Source organism: Psammomys obesus, unplaced genomic scaffold (assembly GCF_907164565.1).
Source record: "Psammomys obesus unplaced genomic scaffold, mPsaObe1.curated_primary_1811, whole genome shotgun sequence".
Classification (NCBI taxonomy): Eukaryota; Metazoa; Chordata; class Mammalia; order Rodentia; family Muridae; genus Psammomys; species Psammomys obesus.
The window spans coordinates 1-13,128 of NW_026592080.1; the positions used below are offsets into that span (position 1 = coordinate 1).

Below are 13,128 nucleotides of genomic sequence, written 5' to 3' on the forward strand. Positions count from 1 at the left end.
TCATGAACTCGTGTGTGTGTGTGTGTGTGTGTGTGTGTGTGTGTGTGTGGTGTATAGGCAGTTTGTCTGGATGTCTGTGTACCATGTATAAACACTGTTAAAATAGGGTGTCAGTCTCTTGTTACAGATGGTTATAGACATTTCTAAGTCTAGAGGTGGTACTGGGACCCAATCCTATGGAAGAGCAGCGAGCATTTTTAATTGCTGTGCTTGTTCTCCCTACCAGGATCCTGGCTTTTAAGGTAAGAAAATGTGGGTGCTCATTGACTATTACCGCATTTTAAAGGCAGATCCCTGCCTGGATGTGACCCATAGCAGACTTCTTCCTTTTTCCGCCTCCTTTCCTTTTCCAAAAGAACGGTGAGAAGCACAGATTCCCTGTTGCTGCATATTTATCCTCATCTGACCATGGCCTCACAGCAGGTCCCGACTGCTGATCTCTCACATTCATCCCTTTGTTCCACTCCTGATGTCACTGCTATTTCTGAATGGTTTAGATGAGCCAGTGAACATCACAGTCCTGCTGACTAATGGTGCCAGGCAGTGTTTTTGTGATGAGGGAAGGTTCTAGGTTTGTGTTATCCAATACAGTAGCCATAGAGACTTGAGGCTACCAGCAGCTGATATGTGGCTAGGGGAGCTAACAAATTAATTGGAAACAAACAAACAAACAAACAAACTAGCATTCTAATTTTGTATTTGAATTTAGAGTCAAATGGCCATAAACTAGACTGATGCATCTTTAGACTGATGTTGCCAGAAGCCATGCTTCAGCAACCATCATGGAAAAGAGCCCAGATTAGGATAGCACAAAACACTGGAGGACCTGACCACAGGAACCCACTGCTTGCTTCAACTCTGCAAGATAGCCATGCTTATCTTCAAACAAGAACAATTTCCTGCGAATATTCTATAAGGTGTGGACAGTCTGGCCGTGTTGGCCTAGTCTGAGGGACAGGGAGGTCAGCGGTAGCTCACTTCAGACTCTTCTAGTTTGGCACATCTTTCACAGAATTACGATAGCAACCTTCCAAGCCAATGTGCTCTCTACTCACGCCACTAAGCTGTAAAATGGGTAATATTTATATTACATATAAACATATAGTTCTATAAGATATATCTACTCATATGCTAATGATAATATTTACCTGTGTTAAATAAAATACACATGATAACTGGCTTGGAAATTGCTATGAGCACTACACTGAGATAATAGAACGCATAGTATATGTTGAACACTATGATTGCTTTTTCATATTACCTTACATGTTCTCATATAAGGAATCAAATCCCATTTTATAGATACAAAAACCGAGTCTTTGGGAGGATAAGCTACTTGTCCATGGTCACAGGGTCAATTTTCACTACAGCCAGATGTGAATCCAACAGAATTACAGAGCTTGTGTGATACTTTCTCAGAACTCTTCCCTAAATATCTCTGAGGGGTCTACTCCTTAAAATTAGGGACACAAGACCTCCCCTGGTGCAGCTAAGGTTTTCAGTGGGTCCATACTACTCCTTGGTCCTCATTTTCCTTAATTCTATACACACTGTCAGGCTATTTTGTCCAGCGACATCATATATGTTCTCATTAACCAAAGGCCCTGGTGGCTCCCAGGTTCCTCTACCCCTTCAGACAGCCCTGTATAGTTCCTTTCCGCAGCGTTTGTCACAGTTTATGCATGCCTGCAACACATATTTAAAACCTTGAGCTTGATGCGTAGTAAGCACATGGGTAGGTAATGCTGCTCAAGTCAAATGAAGATGGTCTTTGTGGCTCTTAAGATGTCTTCAGTTTCCTGAGTCATTTTCCTTTTGGCAGAGGTTTTAGGGACGTTCTTGGGTATAACATGCAGTTCTCTGCTTATCTGTACGTGTGTGCCCATGAGATCAAGAGCTATGAGAAGGCAGCAGCCATATTAATATATTATATTTGCTATTCTAAGAGCTAAAACACCACCTGGCCAATACCAGTATTCTAATTAGATGCATACATAATTCTGCCTATTAGGTCGGTCTGCCTGAGCTTTACTGCCGCCTTTTTCTTTGCTTTAGTCCTGTTCTTTGGAACTTCAGGGCACAGTCCAGGAGTACATCTCTAAGCATCTGTATTATTATTACAAACTCTGACAAAGCACTACAGGAAAATCCTTTAAATTTTTGCTTTGAAACCACTAGATGCTTTAAAATTTCTCTTTCTTATTCTCTTTAGGAGAACACACTCTGAAATGCTGAGTGCACTAACCAAGATGGACAGTATGAGATGACAAATGAATGAATGAAATTTTAAGTTCAATGTTCCCGGCATCCTTACATCCATGTAAGGTAAAGAGAAAAGCTCTTAGTCACCCAAGCTGGGGATATCTGGGCCAAGAGCTCAGCTGAGGAATACAGTGAACAGGATTCTTAGGTACCTGACTCTGCATGTATGATAGTTTCTCTTTCAGGTGACTGGAATGGTGACCACAATGGGGCCTCACCTTGTGACTAGGTTAAAGCAATAGTTTGTCTTGTAGGCCACAGGGAAGAAAGCAAGCAGTCTGATTGCGTAATGCTTCTAGAGAGGTGCGCCCTTCACAAACCAAAGCTCCCTAAGTCTCACAGGGAGCAAGAACGTTTATTACACCTGATGTTCAAGTGTAGTCACGGCCTCTGTAGATACCTTGGCTGAAGCTTTTGCTGAGGACCCAGCCAAGCTGTTCCAAACTGCAGCCAACAGAAACTGCAAGGTAATAAACTCGATGGTTTTAAGCTGCTAAGTTTGTGGTAATCTGCTGCACAGCAATTGTAAGCTAATACAAGGCATTCCTATCACAAAGGAGTGTAACAGTCATTTCTGCACACCGATTAGATCACAAAGACTAATCCCATTACTAAATCAAGTCCTCTTTGTATTTCATTTGTCTTCCATGAAATCTTTTCTGATGAGACCTTGCCCATCAGATGCAGGGTCTGGGGCTGGAGAGGGGGTGTACAGGACGGGTTGTGAATATCCACAGTGAGTGACAAATATCTCTCCCACTAGGGTTGGCTTAGCTCTCTCCCCCAAGGAGGAGAGGTCACTAATCAAGAAGTTTGGGCAAGCAGACACCTGTGAGCTGGGCTCTGCTTTTACCCTGGGCTGGCATTTGGGGTGAAGTCTGGCTCTCAAGTAAACCTTACAAAGAAATGAGGCCACCAGTGGCAATAGGCTGGCTGCTTCCGTGGGTTTGGGATGTTGATCGGAAGGTTTCTTAGCCAAGCAGTAAAGAGACCCTGTCTTAGAGCAGCTGCCCTACAGTTCCAAATGGAACAGTCCAGGCAGAAGCCAGAGGAAGGAACAGAACTGTGAACAGACACATCTAATCTGGTGTCTTTTTAGAGGTTGACCATCAAGTGGGTGCTGTGGGACTGACGCAAAGAGAAACCCATAAAGACATTGGCTCTGCTGATTTCTCCAGTTTCTTGAGAAAAAAAAAAAAAAAAAACCAAACAAATAGTGAAACAAAAACAAACAAAAAGCAATGGACCGAACAACAACAACTTATAACCACAAAAATTAAATATAAAAAACCCCACAAAAACTAAACCAAAACAACAACAACAAAATAACAAACACAGCAGCCTGGGCCCAACGTTCCCTTCCTCCCCCCCCCCTTCTTTCTCTCTCCCCACCCAGGATCTGCCAGTGTAAATAGCAACTCCAGCATTTTAACTAAGGGAGTTACCATGGGGACGCAGCAGGCAGCACCGGCAGCAGGGTGGCGGCTGCAGCACAGAGGGAGGACAGAGACAGAGGCCACCAGTCGATCAGACTGTGCAGGATGGATGCCTTCAAGAAACCAGGCTGGCAGCGGGCCACTGGGCAAGAGGGACAGAGGGTCCTACTGGAGGGTTTCATTTTGCCAACTCCTATATCCCTACACCCAGATGGGAAGCCAGTCTTACTTTTATTTAAGACTTTATTTTTATTTTTGGTTATATGTGTATTCTGGGGGGTGTTTGGATATGGCTATAGTGTGCATGAGGCCAGAGGAAAGCTTGGGTTCCCCTGCACCTCAAGTTACAGGCAGTTGCAAGCTGCCCTGAATATTCTTACTGGGAACTGAACTCGGGTCTCCTGCTCAGACTGTTTGCAATCTTCATTGCTGAGCCATCTCTTCTGCATTGTTCCCCCCCCACCCCCACCCCCTTTAACTTCTCTCGATTACGGGATTCCAGTGGCCTAGAGATGTATCTTGCTGGCTGACACTCTCATTTTGAATTTCACGCAATCCAAAAACACAGTGAAGTAAGGGAGGTGGGAAAAGATTCGGGGGAGCTTTAAATAAGGTCCACCAACCACAAAAGACTACCACTAAGAAGAGACAGAGAAAATGCAGACAGGAAAGCTGAATAATGCATGATACCAGAGAGGAAAGCAACCCTGGAATAGCCGTGAATCTTCCAGTTTGATTCCAAAGGAACAAAACTCTACACACCATGAAACAGTGTCCATGACACACTAACATTGAAAGATTAAAGCCCTAATGTTGGGGATATTTTCAGAAGTTGAACAGGCACAAAAGATGACCAAATCAAGATGAACTGTGGATTGCGAGGCACACCTATCCTACGGGACATGCTTGTCGATCAACTGTCAAAATCTACTTGTAGAGCAAAGGGAAACTCTGATTGTTAACTATCTCAGAGGCTGGAGAAGAGAAGCCAAGGGTTCACAGAAATCCACTGGTCTACAGAGTAGAAGAATTAAGAACTGGTTCTTGTATATTTTGCTCCCAGTTCTCACGCTTATTTTTGTTTTTTGTTGTTTGTTTGTTAGAGACAGAGTTTCTCTATGTAGCCTTGGCTCTCCTGGACTCACTTTGTAGACCAAGCTGGCCTCGAACTCAAACTCACAGTGATCTGACAGCCTCTGCCTCCCTGAGTGCTGGGATCACAGGCACCCAATTCCTCATGCTTTTTTAAAAGGACGTTCTAGCCCCATTTGTTTTGTCAAATAAATATTTTGAATTCATAAGTAAGGTCATGAGCACCACTGAAGCCAGACAGAAAACATCAAACCAATCAATCGGGTCCCTATCAAGCCACCTTCTTGACTCCTTATGCTAAGGGACACATGTGTTGCTCAACTTTGGGCTTCTTAAGAGGCCCACAGTATAATACACGGTAATCTAAAAATTGATTATTGAAGTCAATGGAGTACAATCTCTATCCGTACAGTACGGAAAAGATCCCGGCTTTCAAGAAGTGAGAACCAGCCCTCTTTGGAGGAAGTGTCACTGTGATGTGTTAGTAAAATGACAATAAGCACATGGCTCTGATAGGTCCCGTAAGACAACGAAACAGTGCTGCATAACGATAACAACAACAAAAAACATTCCTGGTCTCCTGCTGTCACCTGTGCTGCTCACCCAGAGGAATAGCCGTAGCAATAATGGGTTTTTCCAGCACTATATGGAAACCAGTGGGCCATCCTGCCTCTCAGCCTGTGTTTCTGGGTCCTTAGAACTTTGCTCAAAGCTAGCGCAGCGCGCAGCATTCAGGGTAGTAGAATTGAAACTCTGGGGAGAGCCAGCCCACGAACTTCGACCCTGCCGGATCAGCGTTTTTCTCTAAAGGACCCAACAACCTTCCCAGGCAAGCCTCACTCACCTCGCATCCAGAAACCGCGAGCGCAGGATCATGACGGCCTCGCACGTGCTCTGCTTGAGCTGCATCTGGATGGAGCTGAACTTGCGGTGGATGATGCTAACCATCCGCTCGATCTCCTTCGGGGAGATGGGTCTGGTCCGGCTCTGCTCTCGAAGGAGGTTCATCACATGGGTGGTGAATTCATTGCAGGCCTGCAGCGGAGACACGGTGAGCAGGGGGTGAGCTGAAGTTCATGGCTTAGCAAGCAGAGTCCACAATATGGGGCCTGGATGCTTTTCTAGAGACTTGCACAAGTGGAGAAAACTAGAAGGAGGCGAGAGCTAGAATAAATGATTGTCTAGAAATTCCTTTTCTCCCTAGTGGCTCTAGTTCTACGTTTTTGGCTTCAACTTCTTAAGGGAAAAATTAAATTCGGAATCATTTTAACATCATTTTTTTTTTTTTTTTGGTTCTGTGAATTTACGACAGTAAAAGGGGAGATAGTTAACATCGCCTTGCCTTTTGCCCCTACATTAAGAGGAGAGAGACGTGGGGTCAGATTCATCATGAGCTTTCTCCGCCTTGCTCATTATCCCTGATAGGGTACGGCTTCCAGATATTCCATTTTGGGAAACAAAAACAGCCAAAAGGGTTTAAGTAGAATGACAAAATAAGTATCTCTGATAACTCTTCCCGGAGATTTCTTATTAGTTGGCTTTGAATTTTATCTAAAGAAACCCTCTTATGCCTGGTCGATAACACAGTGGAATCTGTCCCCAGGAACCTAAAAAGAGGATCCAATGTGATTTAGAGGATCCAGAAACTTCCCTTGCAGGAGCATACTATCAGTCAACCATGGAGATCAAAGCAGAAAATAACTTCTCCACTTCTTTCTTTTCCAGTTGGGAAGACTGTGGTCCAAAGGGATGAAGGGACTTTCCCAATGGCACACAGGAGGCATGAAAGGGCTAAAACGAGACCCAAACACTTCCTATTATTATGGGCCTGGAAATTCAGAGCCTGAACTCACTCTTTGGGAAACCACTACCCTCTCTTTTAGTTATTAATACTTAACATCCATAGTCTAGTTTCATTAACTGAACACTCAATAAAATATCTATTCACCGATTAACTCACAGCAATGCTGTAAAACTGTGTTAGATTTGTAATGAAGAGAGCAAGGTGAAGCTTTGAGAACTTCAAACTCAGGACTCAGAGGACTCCAAGTTTAATATGAAGAGCAGAAACATGCGTATTATTGACAACACTGCATTACCATGTTTTTTTATATCATAAAACTCTTCACTTGGGTCAAGAATGCAATAGCAATAACAGGAGCCCACACTCATGGACTCTTTATTGAAGAATCCTTTGAGTTTGGATGACCAAAAGAACATGGCCAGAGGCATCCACAGGGCAGCATCTGAACTCCACAGTGGGGAGGCCTGCTTTGAACCCTTCCCCTGTGAGCATTTATGCAAATTCGTTCATCACCAAAGGATACATTTTATTCATCTTAGAGATTTAATTATTAGTCAATCCTCTAACACAGTAAAAGGTACCCATATTCTTGTGCACAAAGATCTACATGTAGAGGAGATCACTTGTATGGACCAGGAAGTGGGCTGAGGGACAAGTTGCCTGGGTTCCGGCCTGCAGGACTTCAGTTCTTTAATGCATCTGTGTCTCTTTTCCCCTGTAAACTAGGGGTGATGACCCCTAACCTAATGAAGTGCAACAGAGATCTGCAGAGTTACTATAGATGTACGCATAGATGGACCAACAAACTGTGACCTCATTATGGGTTCATAAATTAGGGGCTGGAGAGATGGCTCAGAAGCTAAGGACATTTGCTGCTTGCAGGCTTCTGGCAGAGGACTTGGGTTTGGTTCTCAGCACCCACGTAGCAGCTCATAACCGTCTGTAGCTCCAGTTCAAGGGAATCTGATACACGTCTCTGGCCTCCTTGGTCACTGCATATATGTGTGGTGCATGTAGAAACACTCAGGCAAAACATTTCTTTACATGAAATAAAGTAAACAAATATAGAGGTATTGCATTTGCTTTCCCTGGATTTCCCCAGAGTTGGCCACTGCCTCTTTTCCTCATCTTTGGCCTTATATCTTTTGATCTTTCTTGTGCTGGGTGTGCTTGTCATTTTTTATGGGCTCAGATTCACTCTCTTTTTCTTCTTCCTGTTTTCTTTCCTTCCTTCCTTCTTTTATGTACATATGTAGTAACTCTGTACCTTAGAACTCTACCTTATTACCCTGACAATGTACACTTCTGCAGGCTTCATTTCCGTCCTGGTAAAATAAACGTGACAATTCATGTCCCCCTTTCTACTCTGCAGGAAGATGCTGAAGAAAAGCCACTAATGGGTTTACACAGCATTCTCCACTCAGAAAAGTATTATCAAGACATGGGTCTGTTCCAATCTTATTCCCAAGCCAAACCTAGGCTGTGGGACTGTTCCACATAGACAGCAAAGTGAAAACTGGCCAGTGAGCTAGCAGGAATTCTGAGGTCCCCGTGACATAGAGTAGAGAGTGAGGCTCAGAGTAAGCCCACAGCCATCTGAGAAAACAGAGCATCTGCTCAGCTGGAGCATCCCTAAGTCTAGGGGACTGTCAGGGAGCAGGAGCTGAAGGCTAGGAGGTACCGTCAAATTTACCAGCTCTCAGCTGGGAAGCCATAGGGCTTGGTTAATAATAATGTGTTTCATTACAGTGAATCAAAAATACTCACAATATCTGGTGTTTAGTCAGGGCATTTTATTCCAGGGCCTTTTATGCTCAGCAATGAGCTGACAGTGGAGTCCTTCCACCCACTGCTGAGGTGGAGCAAAGCAGCTGCTGAGCAGCTGGGCGAACACACAGCTGAGGCTCAAGGTTTCCAAGCCTGTCTTAGATGGACAGGACAAAATGATCCAGATTCTTCTAGGAACTGAACTGCCTATAACAACCCCTCAGCTGTCCACCGGAACAATGTTGGAAGCTGGGCTGCTTCTGTTAGCTCAGGTGCTCACAATGTGGCAGTAAGGTATTATTTGAGGTTAACATATAATAGAATCCTCTCTCTGCTGTGGACTGTTAAGAGAACTATGATGAAGAGCTCTGGTTACCTTGTGGGACAGGGAGATTTCTAGAAAGAAGTATCCCAAGTAGGCTGCCTAAGGGTAGCTGGAGACACAGCACACTAAAAAGAAGCCGAGGTAGGGAACCTTGCAAGGTTCGATTTTGCCTGACATCCTGCATGACAACCCATCTTCTGACTAATGTGGCATCCTTCACAAAGGCAGAAGAGATCACTTGTATGGACCAGGAAGTGGGCTGAAGGACAGGTTGCCTGGGTTCCAGCCTGCAGGACTTCAGTTCTTAAATGCATCTGTGTCTCTTTTCCCTTGTAAGCTGGGAATGATAACTCCTAACCTAATGAGGTGCAACAGAGATCTATAGAGTTACTGTATATGTACATAAAAGAAGGAAGGAAGGAAAGAAAACAGGAAGAAGAAAAAGAGTGAATCTGAGCCCTGAAAAAATGACAAGCACACCCAGCATAAGAAAGATCAAAAGATATAAGGCCAAAGATGAGGAAAAGAGGCAGTGGCCAACTCTGGGGAAATCCAGGGAAAGCAAATGCAATCATGGCACGCTAATTGGGTCAGCTACAAATACTACTTGCACAGTAATAATGTAAATAATGAATAATGATTGATCTGAATAGAGAGAGATGGGCACACTAGGACATGGAGGGAAAACTTACAGTGAGTGTGCTTATGAGAGAGTGTAAGGGTTTCAAACCTTATCTCCACATGCTCCCTTAGCTGTTAACTGAGTTATTCCACCTGAGATGGAGACTTGGCTATGTTTGCACTCTAGTGGCATTGTTACAGAAGTGGAAGAGCTCCTTGAAGCAACAAGAAGGTCTCTATCTATCTATCTATCTATCTATCTATCTATCTATCTATCTATCTATCTATCTATCTATCTACCTATCTGATCATTTTTATGAACAGCCCTCGGAATAAGATTTGGTTTTCTGACACCATGGCTTTTTATCTATTGAGCATGTCAGCTCTTAACTACTCTTAGCCACCAACATGATCTGCTACAGAAGCATTTTAGTGATCTCATTTAATAGGGATGGAAGCTTCTAGAAGCTCATTTATTAACCTTGGGATGAAACAGTATCTTGTTTAGGCGGACCTATTTGGAGAGCTGGGGGGTGAGGGAAGTGGTTGTAGTTAATGATTGTGTAGTTATCTGTTATCAATATAGAAAGAACTAAACAAAGACAGCAGACTCAACAGTAACAGCTATGAGCGTGGAGGGTGACATTTCACCTGACTGAGGTTCCCTACTTATAACAAAGCCCCCATGAGGAACTGTTGCAGAAAAGTGAAGAAGATGGATCTCTCAAACACACCAGCTAAAAGGTTAACAGTGCCATGGCTGCGCAAGCTGCTATTTATTATAATTAACAAACTGATTTTAATAAATTATTAAGCATCCAGAATGTGTTAAGCAGAACTCACTTCTTACCCAGAAACTGCCCACATAAATAAGGAGACCTGACGCTTTACTTCCTAAATCTAATAAATACACAAGTCGACCACTGCTATATTTGCATAATTTGTTCTGTCCTCATGGGTTTTTTCCCCCCCTAAGTTCTTTGCTTCCAACATCTTTATGACTTAGATTAGGTGTGAATCCATAAGAAATTTCTAGAGAGACCATTTTTATCACTAGCCTGGTGCCAGCAGTCCAGCTCAGGGAGGTAACAGACACTCTTGTTATTTAACGCTGACCAGTGTTCACACTTTGTTTTTACTAAATGAAGCCAGGTCTTGTTTTAATAAGAGCCCTTGGCCTAAGTTTTAAGACAGGACTCTAGAGAAACCTTTATTCCTCATCAGACGTGTGACCTCAGACACAAACAGCCTGTTTCACCTCACCTTCCTCATCTGCATCAAGCAGTCCTAGGCATCCAATGACAAAATGGCCTGGAAGAGCAACTACAATTCCACTGGCCCTGGTGTTTTGCAATAGTGAGTATGTTACTGAAATGGACTATTTATTGCTGCCCGAGTTGGTTGCATTTTGGAGGGAGATGTGAGAGGGAGAAGGGGGTTTCAATGGAGAAATCAGTTCTGTACTGTTGACATCCCAAGCTAACAATGAAGCCATCCTTCAACACCTCCAAGCCTAAAAGCCAACTGCAGTTGTGTGGTTGGAGGAAGCTGTATTTATTCTAAGTTCCTTTCATGCATTGATTTCATGGCATCGAGTTAACATAGACATCAGGTCTAGGCGGGTTGCTAGGCAAGGGCCATGCTTCCTGGAGAAGGTGAAATAAGAATGGCATAGAGGAGATAAACCAAGAGGCCATCCAAAAATCTTTGTAAGAAAAGTCTGCACTTGCATCTTCTAAAGTTACCCTGCTAGGTTAGTGCAAAGCCCAGAGTCAGGAGGATCCAGGTGGGGAGAAAAAGCACCTTCAGTAGACAGGCCAGCTTATCCCAGACTCCTGGGACCTGAGGCAAGGCTTTGCGAGCCAACAGTGTGTCAAGAACATTTGTTCTTCCTAAGAAGGTACAGGGCAATGACTCACAGTTCTTAACATGCTGATTTTTATTTTCCCTTCCATCAGCCCACTGCATCTTGGATGAATTTCACAGAGCTTAACTTAAGGAGGCATAGTATTTCCGTCTGCTTAAGAGAGTGGACGGCCTGAGTATACATCCCAAAGGTGGACAGGAGCGCAATAATGAAACTTTCTCTACTTTAAATTTTAAAACGTCCATTTCTATTTTAAAATTTAGATTTTCTATTACGTTTGCATTTGCCGTTACCTAGGCAGTCCTAAGTAGACTGCTTTTCTTTTTGCACTCATAAAAATAGTAAAAGAAAATCTAATTCAAGGAAAAGACATTCGTATAGAACCTGAGTTCAGCATCGAACCCAATGGTGAAAACAAATGTGTTTGTTGGCTAAATAAATGGATGAAAGCTGGGTGGTAAAGGGCTCCTGCTAGAGCACTATTGTTCACAGTGGCTGGAGAGCCAGCCAGCACTGATACAGAAGTCCGAGTGAGTGAACAGGGAACAAGCAAGGCTTTCCCTAAGAGCAGAGAGCTTTGTCTTCAGTAGGGTACCGCATCTCTGTCTACTGTTTTGTGGATTAAAGCCATCCTAATTTTTTTTCCTTAGAGGGCTTCTATGATCACTCACGAAGCTACAATTTTCTCTCAAACACCTGCTCCTTGGGGTCCAGTGCGCACTATCAGAAGAATGCTAGGACTCCATGTGAGGTTCTCTAGAACATTTCCTAAGATGATCTACTCTTTCTGTAGATAATTGTGCATTGCCTCACATATCACCCACAAAGAAGAGGGCAGGTTTGACTCAGCTGCCTCCAGGTTCAAGTACGTCTTCCCATGGGATTCTCTGAACTTTCAGAACAGTAATGTCCCTGAAAGAAACAACAAGCTGTGGCCAAAGGAAGGCAGCAGCCGCCTGCAATCAGGTGGCGACTCTGACAACACTTTGGGAGACCCTGTAAACACATTCCACATCCCACATATGTTCCAAAGTTCCTGGCACAGGATATCCCTTACATTGACCGTTCATAGTTCTTCAGGTCGCCATTTACAATGTCATGGATTTTAGTGTCTTACCCCATGAAAGGCCTGGGCTTTTAATAGTTGAGACCAGAGTTTTGAGGGTACTCAAGACTCTACGACAGTAAGACCTGACCTCTGGGCAAGGCCTGACCAAGGCATGCTTGTGAGGCCAAGGTTTCTTCTGCCCTTTCCTTGTCCGTGGCCACCACGAAGCCCAGTCTACACTGGGATGGTTACCTGCTCGTACTTCTCCAGCTCTGTGTGGTAGATTTGTCTGATCTGTGAGAGTTTGGCTCTGTAATCGGAATGCTCCACTGAGTTGTCTGAACCCGCGCCCCCAGAAGCTGCCGCTGCCGCTGCTGCTGCTGCTGAGCCTCCGCCCTTCTCTGGCCCTGCCACCCCCTCTGCTAGCAGCATGTTGTCCAGTCGCATCAGTTGGGGGTCTGTGGGCTCCTCTTCCTGGGCTCCCCGAATACTCAAAACTACAGAGAAAGATGAAGGGAAAAGAAAGCATTAGTGGCAGCAAACTCAGGGGAAACATTTAACAAACACAAAATACGAGAACTCATCTGCGTCCCTCAGCTAAGCCAGCTTCTAGCCCCTGCCATACGGCATGTAGAGAACGGAGGACGGGAAGGGCAAGAATTGAGAGGGTGCGTATGTGGGAGGAGACACTTGCTTTCCTCCAAAGAAACGCTACTTACATGGGGTACCTAGAACAGGAGAACAGTAGGGTGGGGACCAGAGAGAGGGCCATGGAGAGTTAGTGTGTCATATGTTTCACTAGGAGAAAATGTAAGAAGGTCCCAGCATTCAGTGGAGGCAGGAGGATCCAGAGTTCAAGGTGTGTGTGTGTGTGTGTGTGTGTGTGTGTGTGTGTGTGTGTGTGTG

The 13,128-nt window shown here is 44.2% G+C and overlaps 1 protein-coding gene across 1 annotated transcript; it reads right to left on the reverse strand.

Moving 5' to 3' along the window:
- Positions 1-5,630: 5,630 nt before the first annotated feature.
- LOC129680765 (pre-B-cell leukemia transcription factor 1) lies at positions 5,631-12,715 on the reverse strand. The gene is made up of 2 exons (XM_055612498.1): positions 12,475-12,715; positions 5,631-5,825 (listed from the first exon to the last, which is right to left on the reverse strand). Exons 1-2 carry the CDS (start codon positions 12,667-12,669, stop codon positions 5,631-5,633), a joined length of 390 nt encoding a protein of 129 aa, XP_055468473.1. The 5' UTR covers positions 12,670-12,715.
- Positions 12,716-13,128: the final 413 nt, after the last annotated feature.

Coding starts and splice junctions, on each gene's coding strand:
- LOC129680765 (XM_055612498.1), bottom strand. CDS start 12,669: ATGCGACTGGACAACATGCTGCTAGCAGAGGGGGTGGCAGGGCCAGAG. Junction 5,826..12,474: donor AGCTGGAGAAGTACGAGCAG/GTAACCATCCCA, acceptor TCTCCGCTGCAG/GCCTGCAATGAATTCACCAC.